The following is a 17,997-nucleotide window of genomic DNA, read 5'->3' as shown; positions in this document are numbered from 1 at the left end:
TTAGAATCCACTATTTTGCACTTCATTTTACACTCTGGGTTTTAAAATTATATTTTGGGATGTACGGATATAGGTATCATACTAAATCCATACAGCAGATGGTTCTCATGCAAACCCATTTCTATGTTGTTTAAAACAAAGAAGGAAGTCACTGAAGTTTTCAGGTAGATCCTACAGTTACAGGAGGCTGTGCAGAATGTTCACCTATACACGCACACACACACACACACACACACACACACACACACACATATATATATATATATATATATATATATATATATGTACACACACACATATATATCTATCTATCTATATATATGTATATATATATCACAGAAGTGTGTACAGTTAATGAAGCAAGTTGTATAGGCCAGGTGGAAGAGACTGTTAATGAGGGCACATATCAGTTATCACCTGTATGCACCAGAGAGAGAGAGAGGGAGTGACAGAACAATCTATGTTCGAGTGTTTGACATTACTCACACCTTTCCTAAGTGAAAGATCCCACATAGCATGCCTCAGCCTGAAGCTAGGACAGGACAGTGGCTGTGACAAGTTAGAAACTGGATTTCTGTTATCATTGCAGTGTCCATGGCAGTTGCTACCCATCACGTCCATATTTGAACCTATTGATCAGATGTGGCCAGTCATTCACAGATGTCTGTCTTGACCCACCTTGACCAGAAGTGTAACCAGCATCATCCAAATTGTGAAGGTGTTGCTGCTGTTATAGATGGTTCAATTCCTGAAAAGCCTTCCACCCCTTACCTCCTATGTTACTGAGTAAGTTATTTGAAACAAACTCATTGGTTTATATAAATATATGTAACTGCTGTAAAATTATAACAACAGTCCACAACAGAGTCACCAATAAACAGGGAGGATTAGAAGAAATTCTTAAGTGGCAGCATATTTCAAAATATTAATGGAAGACGAAGAAAGAGATTTGCTCAAAGAGAACAGAAATGCACATAGATTTGATAACGCTTAAAATTAATCAATGTATGGTCTTAGAAAAGTGCAAAATTTTATCTGGGAACTACTGCCCCATTAGCCTGATGAGCCTGGTCTGCAAGGCCATGGAACGTATCATCATGGAACTCATAAGCAAAGACATTGGTAATCTCCAAACTCTGGACCCCACTCAGTTCGTGTTTGTAAAAGGCAGATCATGTCTCCTAAACCTGATAGACATCTTTGAAGCAGTCACCATAGCCATAGATGTGGGTAAGGTGGTTCACACAGCCTAGTTAGATCTTGCCAAGGCTTTTGACACCATCCTCCAATCTGGAATTATAGATAAACTCACTAAACTAGGTGTAAATCCCTATGTCACAAGATGGGTTGCCACCTGGCTCATGGACAGAACCCACACTGTGAAAGTAGCAGACTCCAAATCCAGCTTCAGACCAGTGACAAGTGGAGTACCACAAGGTTCAGTCCTGGGTCCTCTCCTGTTTGGTATCTACTTCTGTGAAGTACAGGCTAACACAGAAGGTCTTTGGCTAACGAAGTTTGCAGATGACTGCAAACTAGGAGCCATAATTGAAACTCCTAACGATGTGGACATCCTACAAAAGGGCCTCACTGAGACAGATGCCTGGTGTCAAAGCCATGGCCTGAAGCTCAATGCCAAAAAGTGCATTGTCATCCCCTTTGGTAAAAACTCTGTACCCATGAACTAACACATAGGTGGTAGTCTACTTAACACCGAAAGTGTGATGAGACCTTGGGACACAGATGGACAGTAGTCTCTCCTTTGATAATCACATCACCACAGTGGTCAGGAAATCCTTCTACATGGCACACCTCATCACAAAAGGTTTCTCATCCAGAAAAAAAAGAGGTCATTGTTCCCCTCTACTCATCACTCATTAGACCCATTATAGAGTACAATGCCCCTTTTGGTATGTACTTCACAAGACATCTACAACAAATGGAAAGGCCACAGAAATACCTCACAAAGAGGATTACTGGCCTCAAACAGATGCCCTATGCAAACCGTCTCAAAAAACTCCAGCTTTACTCCGTCGCATATCACCTGCTCAGAGGCGATCTCTGCCTAACATACAAAGCTATGTCAAACCCAGAGCTGTTGGACATGCTTCCCTTAAAGAAATCCCATGTCCCTCCAAGCTACACGCTGTAAGGACCTAAACCTTGTCACCACAATAAACAGAACATGCTGGAGGGATAGATTCCTGTCCAAGAGACTTCCCATACTCTGGAACAGACTACCTATCTATGTCAAACAGAGCTCCTCATTAGCACTCTTCAAGAAAAATCTTGATGATTGGATGAGAAATAGGAAATTCACCCCGGGGATCACTTCGGTGGCTCTGCTCGACAGGGGCACAGGAAAATTATTTTCTTGGGTGGCGAAAGCCAGAGTACCTTGTTGGCTAGGCTTATATAGGCCCTAGGTCCAATAGCCTAGTACCTACATATGAACCTATAAATGTGGTGTGTTTGTGTATGTAGCAAAAGAGGAGTTTGCTGCAATTTCCTTCAAAGTCTCATGTAATGCTTTAAAAAACTAGAAAGCTGTATTGTAAAGTTGTGGTATTTTTTAACCTTCACAAATGTCAGGATTAGGTTACAGTTACTTTTTTCATACAGTGAAGTGGGCATATACCCCCAGCATCCATACTATGCTCCATACACTCTATATAACTTTTCTTATTCCAAAATTGCATGACCTCAGAGGTGAATGATGTATTTATTTTTAAACTAAAGATATACTGCACTCTCCTTTGAAGCAGGGTAACCTAAGCCTGAAATCAATTAAGTACAGTAGTGGGGGTGCAGTCTCCCAGTTTGAGGGTGCAGGATGCTTTCTTTAGATTATGTTAAAATAATTAAAAAATTGTGCTTCATCACACCACTGAAGTTATTGCTAGCAATGGAGACTTTTTATGTATAGGCTTGTACTAGCATTTTTTTGTTTTAAAATTGTAGTTATTCAGAGACTCATGACTGTCATTTCTGATTAATACTTTTCATTCCTGTTCAGCTTGAGGGGTGCCAGGAAAACAAACAGAGCTCTTGAAATTGTTCCTGTTTATCCTTCAAAATTAATGTTGGCAAATGGAGGCGGGGTGCTTCCCTTGTTTTTTATCAGCAGAATGTGAACATTCTGTGGCAGTTGGTGGCATGGTATATTAGACCACCAGTGTGATATAGCAGAGAATGTGAAAATGCTTTGATGTTACTTGGCTCTTCATGGTGACATTACTGGAAAAAAAACTGTTCCTTCACTTTAAGAAGTCATGACAAATATGTCAAGATTATCTGTGCATACAGTTACAAACAGATGTATCTTTGTACAGAGGTTAACAACGATGCTGTTACTCGTGGAAGTTTTGTCTACTGTGAAGAAATCATGACCAGAGATGTACACAAAGTAGGGACTTTCCCCATTTCCAAATATGTCCGCAACCACTCTTAATGCAATGCAAGAGTCCACATAGAGTGGGAATAGTATGGCATGTACATTTCCTTTCTCTGACTTAAACTTTGAAAATAAATGTTAGTGTGATGAATGGAAGAGTGACACTGTATCTGTATTGGTGCAGATGATCTGGAAAAGACTGATGCTGGAACTATTACTGGTCTGGGATTTGGCAGAGTCAAATCTCCACCCTGTGAATGAATTGTAAGGGTACCTATTGGGAGGATCTGTCTCTGACAGAGACCTAAGATATTCATTTTATGTTATTTGAATGTGTTAACTGGGATAGAGCACTGATCACAAATGACCAATTTAAGTCTTAACCCATGAAAGAAGTACAAAAAACAACACAGAGGAAGAAAATGAAAAAAATGCCACAGGTTAAACAAATAAACCCCATTTTAACACAGAACACTTAAGTTCCCCCATTCTGAAACAGCGGCATCATGTAGTGCATAGAAAAAAGAAGAAAATGTTGTCAGGGTATTCCTTGTGACACAGACTTTTAGATACACACTGTTGAACCTGCCTCACAACTACATCATAAGGTTATGTTAAGTGCGGAAAAAAGAGGCAGCTAAGAAGCATATCTGTGAATGTTCTTTTCACCAGGAGTTTTTACTGCCATAGAATATTATTATTTCTCTTACCTTGTTATCGCATTGTCAATGTCACCCCCTTCCCCAAGTGTATCTATGTCTATTGGTGCCCCTGTCAGTAACTTGACAGAATTACTTTGATTTGGTGAGGTCATTACAAAAAATAATCCTCAGCATTTCCATCTTCATCGATTGCTTTGGGTTATGTCATCCCTTCTGCTGAGGATATACCATTGTGTTGTAGTGATGCAAGGACCGTATCCATGGAGCTGACACTGATGTTTAGCAGGGTAACAATCCTTAATGAGACTTTAGAAGACCAAGGAACCCTGTTCATGTCCAAAATCACAAAAGAACTGAATGAGCTTTTGCAGAGTAAGCACTTGAAAACTTGGTTGTATCATCGTCCAAAGCCATCGTACTGAGTATCAGTGCGCCTTGCATGGGGACTGCACAGTATGTAAACACATGAGTGACAGTAAGTCAGTAAACATTGCCTTAAAAAGGAGAGGGAAATGAGGGCTAAGAAAAGGAGCTGCCCAAGTTCATCAAAATATGGCACATTGCAGAAGATGTGTAAAAGGCAATACTGAATGAATACTGTCCTCGGTCTTTACAAAGGAAAGCAATGAAAGGTGCTATGCTGAGAAGTGGGCAGTGTGAGGGATATTGGACAGACATGAGGGCTGAAAATGAGAAGGTTCGCAAGGAATTAGCTGCTCTTTCAGAAACTAAACCACAAGGACTATATGGGCTGCCTCCCAGAGTCCTCAGAAGTCTGGTCACTATGTTGGTAGATCTCCTGAAGTAGACCTTCAGCAGATTCTTGGTTGGTACAGAACTGCCAGAGAACTACAAGATAGCAATAGGGGTACTTTTTGCAGAGGGGAGCAGAAAAAAATGAGGAACTACAGGCCTTTTAGCTTAACAGTGGTTTCAGAAAGTCCTGGAGGGAATCCTAAGGGGAGTGCTGGTGGTACTCCAAGATGCCAGCAATCTCCACAAAAGCAACAAACATGGGTTTATGGCCAAAAGGATCTGTCAGCTTAATCTGATACTCTTTTATGACTGGCTTTTTGAAGAACGTGACAGAATGGTATCAGTAGACATAGTCCACATGATATATAAAATGGAGACACTGAAGGTGTGACCAAGACTAAAGAACTCGACAGGTGCATGGCTGTGTGGTATGATACAGAAGGTGAATGTCAGAAATCAGAGACATTACTAGTGGAGTACCATAAGGCTGTGTCCCTGTCTAGTAATCCTCAGTGTGTTTCTGTCAGACTTATCAGAGGTAACAGAAAACAGAACAATCCTTTTGCTCTTGATTTAAAGATAAGTGCAGCAGTGGAAAGTGGGGGTGGAAATGTTTAGCAAAGGATTTGAAAAGTCTGAGCAAATGGGTGGATGTGGTTCATTTCAGACAAATGCAAATCACTGTATTTAAACTGCTACATCTGTGATGTGAAGGATCAGGTACGAGGAGTGGACCTGAGGGCATAAGAACAGGCAAATGATAATGCGTGTGTTGAGAATACCTGGACTGGGCCTCTGAAAGCAGATTGGGAGGAGAATGACAGCACTGTATGAGATTCTGAGGTATATGTTCAGGGAAGGATAAACCAGTGTGCTTGTACAGAGAGAATTTTGAATAATAAGTATGATATAAAATGCTATAATAATGTTACCAGCATTTGTTTTGATAAAAATATCATATATCAAAATAACATTCTTATCTATAGGATCCCAATCGTAACAGGATTGCTCAGTGGTTGAATGTAACAACCCAGAACGGAATTGGTGACTTGTCCATTCCTTTGGCCTCTGAACCAATTCAGGGTCAATACAAAATAGAAGTCCAGGGGGCAAAATCTATCACAGAGCATTCATTTACAGTGGAGGAATATGGTGAGATATGTTTTTTTCTAATTCCTGTTTATTTAACCAATGCATAAAACTCAAATGCAGTATTGCATTTTCTTTACACCCTTTCTTTTCTTAACAGAGTTGATGCACCACAACAGATGCGATAAAATATTTCCTTGCATGACTAACTGCAGTGTCTTACCATGGCAAATATGTGATTAGAATATTCCATGAGTAAGGGCACTAAATGAGCCATTTGTTGGAGTTATGCTGCCTTTAGTAGCAGGCTAATAGCACTGATGCTTTTTCAAGAAAAAATGTTTCTGCTGTTAAACAGTTGTGAGTATGGTCCTTAGTGCTAACGTTTTAGCCTGACAGAACTTCTGACTCTGTACTAATATAACATTATGTGGCCTTAGCTTAAAGCTTTCATTATTTATAAAAAAATATGTCTTACCTATGCAAACCGCTGAAAAAAAATGATTTTGTCATCTCCCAGATACACTCATACAAAATTCTAAAAAGGAAGAGCAAACTCTATTTGTTCAGTAGTAATATCTCAACCAACACAGATGATTATGATTGAGTATCTGATCATTACCACATCGTTTTGCACTCCAGACATGGGTATCAAGAAATTCATTTCAAGACAGACTTTCAAGATGCCTACACATAAATTAATGGGATGATTCATGTTTTTACAGTGTGAAAACCAAAGAACTGTGAAAGAAGTTAGTAAAAATAATTAATTTGGGTATAATTCAGTTACCGGCTAGTAGTTGCACTATTTGGATGCCATCAAATAGAATATTTGGAGAAAATAAGAGAAAAATCAACCACTCCATATAACTATTACCTATAGTAACCCACCCAAATACAGGTGTAGAGAGAACACGGATATGCAATTTCCAAATGTCTCCACTGTCAGCTTGGTAGATATGGACATCCTGAGACAATGTAGGAATTTGTCTCATGTTCACAGACAACCATGTAATATTTAAAAAAAAACAAAGAGAGTATGCAAGAGATGCGCACACGCAATTTTACTGGAGGCACAAATCTTGCATCCAACCAAGGTTGCCAAAACACTCATACTACATCCACCCCAGTTGTCCACCACAAACACAAATACACACATAGACCAACCTCTGCTGAGGCACTAAAAAACAATCTTCCCAAACCTCAAAGACCTCTTAAGCCCATAAACAGCAGCTCCTATCTTCAGCAATCTCTAAAGCACCCACCAAAAGGAGCACCAAACACCAGACATACTTCTTTACCCAGCCCAAAGAACAAAGTCCATAAGGCAAGCCAACACATTACTCAGGACTGCTGTCATAGGGAACTCGATTGTATGATTCCCCTCTCACCAGACAGAATAAGGAGAAAACAAGGAGAAAATAACAGTTAGTGGCTTATCTGGAGCCACGATCCACCAAGTTATGCATGCACTCACGTCACTGCACCACTGGTACTAGTATGATTCTATCACAGCCCATGTGAGCATTAACAACCTGAGACTTACCTCCCTGGATTATATGAAGAGAAGCATTGTTGATTTCTCTGAATATGTGTCTCAGGCAGGTATGAGCCTTGCATTGAGCAGCATTCTACCTTCACCAGTGATGATGCCACAGTGTGAGCAAAAGATGACTGACTTCAATAATTGGCTTATTTTATGGTGTCTTTTCATGGGGATTCAATATTTGTCAGCATTGGAGGACATGGTTAACAACCTTGCTTTGCATAGCATAGCATGGAATGCACCTCTCTCCCCTAGGCTTCAGAATATTAGCTAAAAATGTATCCACCCTCCCTTAGAGTGTTTTTAGGCAATGCCAAATTGACAAACCTACCAACATAACAAATAAAACCAAAAGACACCTAAAGGTGGTACTGCTCAAAGCTAAGAGCCTAAATAAGAAACTCCATATCCTACAAGTTCCCCTCACTCTTGAGAGCATAGACATCTATGCCACTACCAAGACACAGTTTATATCTACAGAAATTGTTCTGTCAGCGCAGACCTTCAGTGTCTTCTACACATTTAGACAGTGACAAAAAGTGGGGAGTCTTACTCTGTATTAGCAACAAGCATAGCTCTACATTGGTAAACAGGGTGATGCCCCGGAATTTATCCACATGCAAATCACCACAGACAAAGTCCCTTACCACATCCTAGCAAGGTATACGTCACCCTCTATGTCCATAGAATCCTGTAACTCATACTTAGACCTACTGAAGGCACTCACCATTAAACCAAATACCCTTTTTTATGGGAGACTTTAACTAGCCCTCTATGGACTGGGAAAGATATGCTGCATCATACTCACAGACACAATAATTCCTGGACCTTATTAACATAAGTACCCTTGACCATATATTATGCACACACATTAGATGTTCAAACTTACTAGAAACATAGTAGACTTGGGAGAGTGCTGGCCTACTGCCCACTCCCAGTATGACATCCTCACTGGTGAGGTCAGACCACAAAGCTGTTTTTTTCAAAATAGAAATCAACTTAATAATCCCAGAAAACATTGTGACAATTAGGAACTATTCCAAAGCAAACTACATCCTATTAACTGACAGTTTGTCAAAATTCAGTCCCCATGCTAGCCCCAGGTTCACAGCAACCTATGGGGAATTGTGCACAGAGACCCTGTACAATGAGGTGAATGGCCGTATAAAGGCTGCTGTATCTACTGGAAGTAAGCCCAAAACAAATTCTAAAAGTAAGCAACACTGGTGGAATCCTAATCATAATAGGATATATAACAAAAGGAAAAAAGCCATGGTTAAAATCAGGAAGAGCATTTCCCATAATGAGAGGAGCTCTCTAATTAAACTAAATAGGAAGTGAACAGGACTAATTATGTCCAACAAGGCCAATTAAAAGGTCAAGATAGCCTCACAGGTTAAAGACAATGAGGCTTTTTATAGCTTATGTCCAAAACCTGAAAGGCAGCATACATCAATGTGCCAAACTAGTGGTCAATAGTGCCACCTTCATTGAGCAGAGAGAGATAGTGAATTTGCTGGCTAACAAATTCAGCTCAAACTTCACCCCCCCCCCCACTCATTTTTCATTCTCCCCATGAAATACTAGCACAACCCCCCCCCCCCAACTATGAACAGGGAGCAGGTCCTGCCAGTGCTCGCTAAAGCCAAAAACACAGCCTCAGTGGGCCCCTGACAATATCTCAGGATGCTTCCTAAATAGTTTGAAACATGGGGCTATCATGACCACTTGAGTCAATTTTCAACTATAGCCTCAAAACAGGTTTTCTACGATGAGAACAGAGAACTGCAATGGTTATTCTACTTCAGAAGGGTGGACCGATAACTGACTCCAGAAATTACTGCCCTATTAGTCTGGTAAGTCTAATATGCAAAGCCATGGAATGAATCGTCATGAAAATGATCATCAAAGACATATGTAACCTTCGGACAATAGATCCAACAGAGTTTGGCTTTGCCAAGTGAAGGTCATGCCTACTACTATTTTATTTTATTTTATTTTATTTATTTATTTTACGTTTGTTGACTGGGATAGTCTGACAGGATACATGTCCATTTTCAGTGGAGGACCGGGGAGAAAAGCTCCAAAATGCAATACACAAAGTTATCAAGATAATACTTAAAACATAATACACTGAAAGTTCTGTAGTAATAGTAATAGTAAATACCTAGCTCACACAGGTTACAACAGTGGTCTAGCAAGCAAATTTATAATCATTCATTGTACCATAAGATAAGTAGATTTACTAATAGTTATGGAATAGCAGTTTAGTTGTGGAGATGGTGCTAGTCAAGCTTAGAGCAGGGGCATAGGGTGGGACTGGATTTTTATATTTGTGCCATGTTTTTCCTTGCATCATATTGTTGCATCATGAGTTGCTTGATTTGTTTTGATTGCCAAGGGTCTGGGTTTACTTTGATTCTTTTAGATGTTCATTATTGAGATCACTGTTGCCACAGCCTAAGAAATATTAGCTACATCCTGTGAATAATGTGACCAACTGGCCAGCATTCAAAGCTTAGGGCATCTTCCATGTACTTAACTGCTAAGTGACTTGAGGGGAGACACAGAAAAACAGCAGTTAGGGTGCCAAAGCTTCATAGCTTTCTTATTGCCAAAGTGCACTCCACCTGTGGACTTCATGGAGCTAACAGTTGGCGGATGATTCTTCAAGGTGGGACAGGTAGGTACTCTTCTGGGAAAAACCTTCCACTGCATCATAAAGGGAGACCCTATCTGCCTGGGGTTCGTGGTAGTTCAGGTGGATGTAAATGATTTCATAGCACTTATCAAAAAGAATAGGGTACTTTATTTACTGCATTACAATAACAGACCAGTAATAGTATATACGACTCTATATAAATATATACAATAATGACAATGTACACCAACAATAAAATATCTACAGTTTTAAAACAAAAAGGAAAAATATAAATCAAAAGAACAAATGGATGAAATTTCCACCTAAATATTATTGCCCCATTCTTTTTGTCTTAACCATCTTTTTCATTTCTGCAACATAGGCTCATATCTTTATACTAGGCTATTGACCACCAGGGTTTTTACAATCCCAACTGTTCAGCCATACCCAGTTTTTTCCACAAGTTCCTTGAACACCTATATGGAAGGGTAAGTTAGTAAAAAGGTAAGGGTTTTGTGGGGGGTATGTTAGTTGGGGATTAATTTACATACTAATAACCAAACAAAAAAAAAAAAACATGTGTGATGGTGTGATAAAGTACAAGAGAAAGAAGCAAGAATCAAAGTGGTGTCATATGGGACCAATAGTTTAATAACAAAACATGTAAAACATCAAGTCACGTCATGCGCTTTTATCTTGATAAAATATAAGACTTCCCCTTAACTAAATCTAAGAGATACACCTCACAGAATTTAAATGCTTACTCAAATATTTAATCCAATCAAAACTTATTTAAATGTCATTAATTTCTTCTTGAAGCGATAAAAATAAAAAGTGCAACATTCATTGTATCGTTTCATAATATAAAATACATATGTACAAATATAGAAATATGCAAAATGCGAAAATGATAAAAGAAACAATAGTAATAATAATAATGATAATAATAATAATAATGTTTGTGGAATTAAATATGAATATACATATAGAACATTGTATCAAAGCTTAGTAGCCCTTAATTTCAGAACAGGTAAAATAGATAAAGTTTCATTTAGCCCTGCGGGAACTGTAGCATTTAATTTTAGTTGCCAAAAATGCTCCTTGTACTCAAGTTTCATTTCCCAGCTTCCACCATAGGACTAACATTTATCTTTTTAAGAACTGCAAATCTTTTTTTTTTAAAAACTATACATATTTCATGTTGTTTAAATAAAGCATTGCTAACACATTTTCTCTGCATGTCACATTTGTGTTCTTAGATCCTTTTCTTAAACACTCTGTCAGTTTTTCCTGTGTAAAAATCCAGGCATATGAAACATTTAGCAATGTATTGAATACCTTTACTTCCATAGTTACCATCCTGGAACTTTTCCACAATATCATTATTATATTCTAAACACATGCTTTCACCTCTTATATGTAATGTGTAATACAATTTCCGTACTGCATATGTCCTTTATGTACTTTATATTTTGAATGACACAAGAATGTATCATTTTCTAAAAATTCTTTCAGATTCTTAGCTATTTTGTATATAAGATGGGGTTCTTCTCCCAACTGGGAAAAGAGAGATGGGTTCATTTTCAATGTATTCCAATGATTTTTCACAATTCGTTTGCGTGTATCAGATCCTGTACTATACTGGTAACCAGTACTCTCTCAAAAGCAAATTTCTGTGTCATGTTATTGAAAACTTTAATATCAAACCCCTCCAGTCCCAAAAGAGGTATGTATTTTGTACCCCACTTTTTAATTATATCATGAGCAATATCTGATGTTAATTTTCTTGGGTAAGCTTTCTTTGTAAACACATTGATCAACTTTTCAGTTTCTTAAGTAAGTATCTCCTTTGTGGATATTATTCAAGCTAATCTAATACATTGTTCCTTTATTAAACATTTTTTCACACATAAAGGGATGGAAAGTATTAAAATACAAGTATGCATTACAAAAAGGGAGCTTTCTGTAAATATTAGATCTGAAACCCTTGGATGTATTCCCTATGATAGTATCTGAATAATTAATCTTGTTTCAATTAAACTAAAAAGTAAACTTTAAAAATTCAGTCAAGTCATTCAAGAACTTGATCAAATCATTAACCAAAGTATCAGGAGTGTTACATCAAATAAATCATACAAAAAACACTAATACATTTTACAATATTTAAAATATGCAGAGGGAACAATTAGTGTTGACTGGGGCACAAGCTTCACCCATAGCCATGCTTTCGTTTTTTTTATATATCTCGCCCCTCATAAGAAATAAAACTGTTATCTAAAACCATCTCTGTGACATCCAAAAAAAGATTAATGTCTTTTCTTTGAAGACATTCACATCTTGGGAAAAAATGAAACCTTTTACTTTGGGAATACTTCTACAAATATGCATAAGAGCAATAGTAAAAATAAAAATGCTCCCATAAGTCACCTCTCAGCCTACCTAAAAAACTCCCATGAATCTTTTAATAATTGTGTATGCTGGGAATAAATAAGCTTGAGTAACTTATCAATAAACACAGCTAATGCATACACTTTGGACCCTTGTGTTGCCATAATGGGCATCAGTGGAGGATCCCTAAAATCTTTATGTATCTTAGGGTTTCCAAAAATAGTTGGCATCATGGGAGATGAGATGTTCAAAAATTTATGGGTCTCTACTTAAAGTGATCCTTGTAATAAATGATCCTGTCAGTGAAGTTCAATATTTCTATAGTCAACATTTACCTGGCTTCTAGAAGTTAAAGTATATACAGAATCATTTTGCAGAATGCTAAACATCGTACTTATATAATTTATGGCATCAAATATAACAACACCCCCTCTTTTGTCCAGTTTCATAGGCGTAATTGATCTGCCCTTAGAGTATCAGTGTCTTTTCTTCATATGACAGATTGATTTTAGAGTGACAATTACCACATGAAGTGGCATATTTTTGAATAGTATACTCATAAGTCCTTTCAAACGCTTGTATAACCAGATGGGGTATTAGATTATACGTATGTTTTTTTTAAAGGCTCAGTACCACACTTTCCCTGTCTTATTATGTTGTAAATCTAAGTTTAATTTAATAGTGAATAACTTTAATTCAAGTATTGCATCTACAGCACCAAATTTCCTTGTGGGAATAAAATGAAAACCTTTCCGAAATAAACCAAAATAATTCAATAAAATATTGAAGTGACTATAGGTTCATAGGTAAGTACTAGGCTATCTGCCCAAGGGCATTTATAAGCCTAGCCAGAATGTGTTGGCTTTCGCCACCCCCTTAGATTAGTTCCCTGTGCCTCTGTCCAGCAGAGCCATTAGTTCCCTGTGCCACTGTCCAGCAGAGCCACTGCAGTGATCCCCGGGGTAAATTTTCTGTTTCCCATCCACCCGTCAAGGTTTCTCTTGAAGAGTGTTAGTGAGGGGCTCTGCCTGATGTATATTGGAATCCTGTTCCAAAGCATGGGGAGTCTCTGGGACAGGAATCTATCCCTCCACCATGTCCTATTTATCGTTGTGGTGAGGTTTATATCTCTAGAGCGTGTGGCTCTCCAGGATTTGTTTTTTTTTTAGGTGGAGCATGTCCATCAATTATAGGTTGGACATGGCCTTGTATGTCAGGCAAAGATCACCTTTGAGTAAGCGGTATGCAACAGAGTACAGCTGGAGTTTCTTGATTCGGGCTGCATAGGGCATCTGTTTGAGGCCAGTAAACCTCTTGGTGAGGTACTTTTGTGGTCTTCCCAGCTGTTGTAGGTGTCTTGTAAGGTACATCCCAAATGGGGCATTGTATTCTATGATGGGTCTAATGAGTGATGAGTAGAGAGGCACAATAACCTCTTTTGTTCTAGATGCAAACCCTTTTGTGATTAGGTGGGCCACATAGAAGGATTGTCTAACCACCTTGGCAATATGATTATCAAAGGAGAGATTACTATCTACTTGGGTCTCCAGATCCCTTATTACATTTTCTGTAATTAGGGGACTGCCACCTATGTGGTAATTCGCGGGTAATTTGTTTTTTCCAAAGGGGATGACTATGCACTTTTTGGCATTTAGCTTGAGGCCATGATTTTGACACCAGGTATCCGTCTCAGTGAGACCATTCTGGAGGGTGTCTGTATCAGCCGGAGAATCAGTTATGGCTCATAGTTTGCAGCTGTCTGCGGACTTGGTCAGCCATAGTCCTCCTATGCTTGCCTGTACTTCTGAGAAGTATATACCGAACAGGAGGGGGTCCTAGGACTGAGCCCTGGGGGACGCCACTTGTAACTGGTTTAGAGTCAAACGTAGAGCCTGCAACTCTCACCATGTGGGTTCTGTCCATGAGCTGGTTGGCAACCCATCTCGTGACATAGGGGTTTATGTTCAAGCTGGTGAGCGTGTCTATAATACTAGAATGGGGAATGGTGTCGGACGCCTTTGCGAGGTCTAGGTAGGCTGTATGGATCTCCGTTTCCTCGTCTAATGCCTTGATAACTGTCTCAAAGAAGTCCACCAGGTTTAGGAGGCATGATCTGCCCTTAACAAAGCCAAACTGGGTAGGGTCCAAGGTTTGGAGGTTCCCAATGTCTCTGTTAATGAGTTCCACGATGATGCGCTCCATAGCCTTGCAGACCAGGCCAGTCAGGCTTATAGGGCGATAGTTCCTGGGGTCTGTTGTGTCTCCACCTTTGTGGAGTAGGATAACTGTTGCTGTGTGCCACTCTGTGGGTATGTAGCCTGCAAATATATTAAAGCCCATGCAAGCTAACATAACCCCTTAATAATTCATCTTGATCATTACTTCTTCCCTCACTTCCTCCCTCTTCTTTTGCATTGTTGGTTTCCCCACATATAATTATGTTCTTTGTAAGGGGTTTCTAATATTCATTCTTTCCCCATCTGCTCTGGTATTCATTTAGCTTGTCTGAGTGGGAGAAGCTCTAAACAGGCATTCAAATTATCAAATTCTACTGCATTCAAGTGGAAATTCACAATCTCCACTCAACTATTATTATACATATTGGAATTATTGCAATTATTAAAAGTATTACTGTTGTCTTGCATCTAACCTGTCTGTTATTTCTCTGTTTTTTATTGCCCTTGATATATAAGCTGATTTTTCTCTATATTGTACCACATCCCTATTAATTTTATTCATCTTATGACTTTTGATCGTACAATATTGTTAATCAGTTGTATCAAAAAGTTTGTTATACATGGCCTCATAATTCTGAAATAATAAACCTTCCACAATTTTGTTATTAAGCATATCAATCTCATCTAAAAGTCATAAAATAAGATAACATTTACAGTCTGAATCCATTTCACTGAGAAATTTGCTTACATGTAACTTAAGCCATGAGAAACAATCTTACATGTAAGGCATTCAGTCAAATAGCTGTTATCTAACTGTAAACTTTTAAGTTTCGTGAGCTTCATTTTGAATGCTTAAATCAAACTCTTTAAACCCATGTTGCCCATAATCATAGGAAAATTGTCAGTTTAGATTTATTGACCATTGGAAAAGGAATAAATCTTAGCCACCAAGTAAATAAACTAAAACTAGAATCTTGTTTACTGTTATAATGTTTTTGGTGTGAATTACAAACAGTACCTGTAGGTGTGCCTCCCCAAAGCTATTTTCAGTTAAGTCTGCATTATATGAGGCAACAGCCAATGCCATACTCCATGTCTACCTTTGATGTGGTCCTGTCCAATGCTTTACCCTTCACCTGGTTGTTAGAACACAAAAAATATTGTTGACATAATAAATAACATCCAAAACTGGCCCTTGCACATTATCAGCATTATTGACATTCACAGGATGAGCAGAGTTTTGGGAAAATAATTCCCAGAGTAGTGTAAGTTGCCCCTTCATCATATCCACATCAGTTGCCAACTCTTTTAATGTAACCTCATGTAATGTGCCCATCAGTGGCTGGCTGTCATCCATATACTCCATAATCCAGACTCAAAATGTCCAAACTTGTAACTAAAAAACACACAAAATTAGCACCCATGCACAAACAGCTACCAATATTCAAAAGAAAAGCATGTGTGATAATGTCCAATAGAGTGAAGCCAGAATAAAAAGGGGTCACTTGGGACCAATATCTTAATAACAAAACATTTAAAAAAATCAAATCAAGTCAAGTGCTTTTGTTTTGGTATAATATAAGACTTCATCAGAACTAATTCAGAGAGACACACCCACCAAATTAAAATAGTTATTCAAATATTTAATCTAATCAAAGCTTATTTTTCAAAATTTAATTAATTTCCTCTTAAAGAGATTGAAATAAAAAGTGCAGCAAACATTATGTCATTTCATAATATAAAAAGATGCCTTAACTCTATCACATGCTAGTAAAGCATGATCTAATGCCTCCTCTGTAGAACAAATATGACATAAACCTTCTGTTTTGGCTTCATATTTCATTTAATTTTAATGGGTAATGTACGTATCCTTAAATGTCACATAAAATCCCAAATTGCATAAATCCCTCATCCTATTTTTATAATTTCTAATACATATTTTGTATTCTTCCAATAAGTTGTATCTTTGATGAACTATATAAAAGGAGTCCATGACTAGTATACAATGATCTAGAAAATTTACATTGAAACAGAACAAGTTTCCAATCAATTATTTTTTACACAAATTCTTACATAGAAAATAATTGTGTACAGTTGATTTCCTTTTTCTAGCAACCAAACAATCCCATGTAGCCTGACATTTAAACCTCAGATAAGACTCAAGGTAACCTGATCCACTACTGTGAAAGTCTTCTAAAAGTATACAAATGCAAAGAGACAGTATAACAAATGGGGTCTGTAACCCCAGACCTCCTCCCTCATTTTTCCATGTACAATATCTATTTTAACAGGACTTAAATTAATTACCCATATAAAACTAAAGACTATACTTAACCAGGATTTCTTACACTTTGGAAATGGATAAATATACCAACAGATCCTAACTTTCCAAGAACATAAGATTGTATGATATAAACTTTTTTTTACTAATTATTACAGGAAAGCTTTCCATATACCAGACAGCTTTTCAACCTTATCCAATAAGTTATCCCACTAAATGCACTGAACTATCTCCATAAGAAATCCCCAATAATTTGACTTTATTGTAAGAGAAAGATACATCATTATAGTGCACTACCTTAACATAATCACACCTTGTCTGTTAAATTAAAATGAAACCTGACTCAAATAAAAGTAGTTCAACATCATTTAAAACAGAAGGTAAATACTTATCAAAAGACAAAATTATATTCACGTCATCAGCATAATGCAAACAACATGGTGCAAAAATGTTTGGTGTGAAAGACCAGACTACTTGTTGACAATATGTACTGCATTCTTCTGTTACTACATCCATTATTAAACTAAATAAACCACTCATAGGACAACCTTCACTTTTTTCCTATTCAGCCATTAATCATAACCCTCATCCAACAACAAGAATATGTACTCTATATCAAAGTAATCATTTCATTACTCATATTGTAGCAATGCAAAATATCCCATAAACTTGCATACACAATAGAGTTAAAGGTTTTATTCACATTGCATACAGCCGTAACTGCAATAGAATCATTGCGACCCATACTAGCTATTAATTTCCTCTCTAAGCATAATATATTACAAATAGGCTTTCCTCTAATACCATATACTCCAGGATTACACTTTTTTCAAAGACCTTACTTAGTTGCACACCTAAAATTTTGCAAAGAATTTACAGTCTGTTTTAGCCAAAGTTATTAGTAACATCATCTTAATTTTCATTAATCTCAGATAATTGTACTTCAAATACTTTATATTGCATATGAGTACATTCCTATCCTGCATTATTAAGATGCATAACACATTTATCTACAGGTACAGGTAGTCCTTTTCCTGCAATTTTAAATAAATTGACATTACAG

The 17,997-nt window shown here is 37.7% G+C and overlaps 1 protein-coding gene across 1 annotated transcript in view; it reads left to right on the top strand.

The window, feature by feature from the left end:
- The window catches only part of LOC122808161 (alpha-2-macroglobulin-like), a 1,492,450-nt gene that overhangs the window by 288,682 nt on the left and 1,185,771 nt on the right, over positions 1–17,997 (top strand). The window contains exon 6 of the mRNA XM_044079133.1: positions 5,799–5,964. Within this exon, the coding sequence (XP_043935068.1) occupies positions 5,799–5,964 (166 nt within the window). The remainder of the gene's footprint in view (positions 1–5,798; positions 5,965–17,997) is intronic.

This window comes from Protopterus annectens, chromosome 8.part0, assembly GCF_019279795.1.
Source record: "Protopterus annectens isolate FY-2018-M chromosome 8.part0, PAN1.0, whole genome shotgun sequence".
NCBI classification, from domain to species: Eukaryota; Metazoa; Chordata; order Ceratodontiformes; family Protopteridae; genus Protopterus; species Protopterus annectens.
The sequence above is the reverse complement of the archived record's forward strand: the minus strand, read 5'-3'. Positions and strand labels throughout refer to the sequence as shown.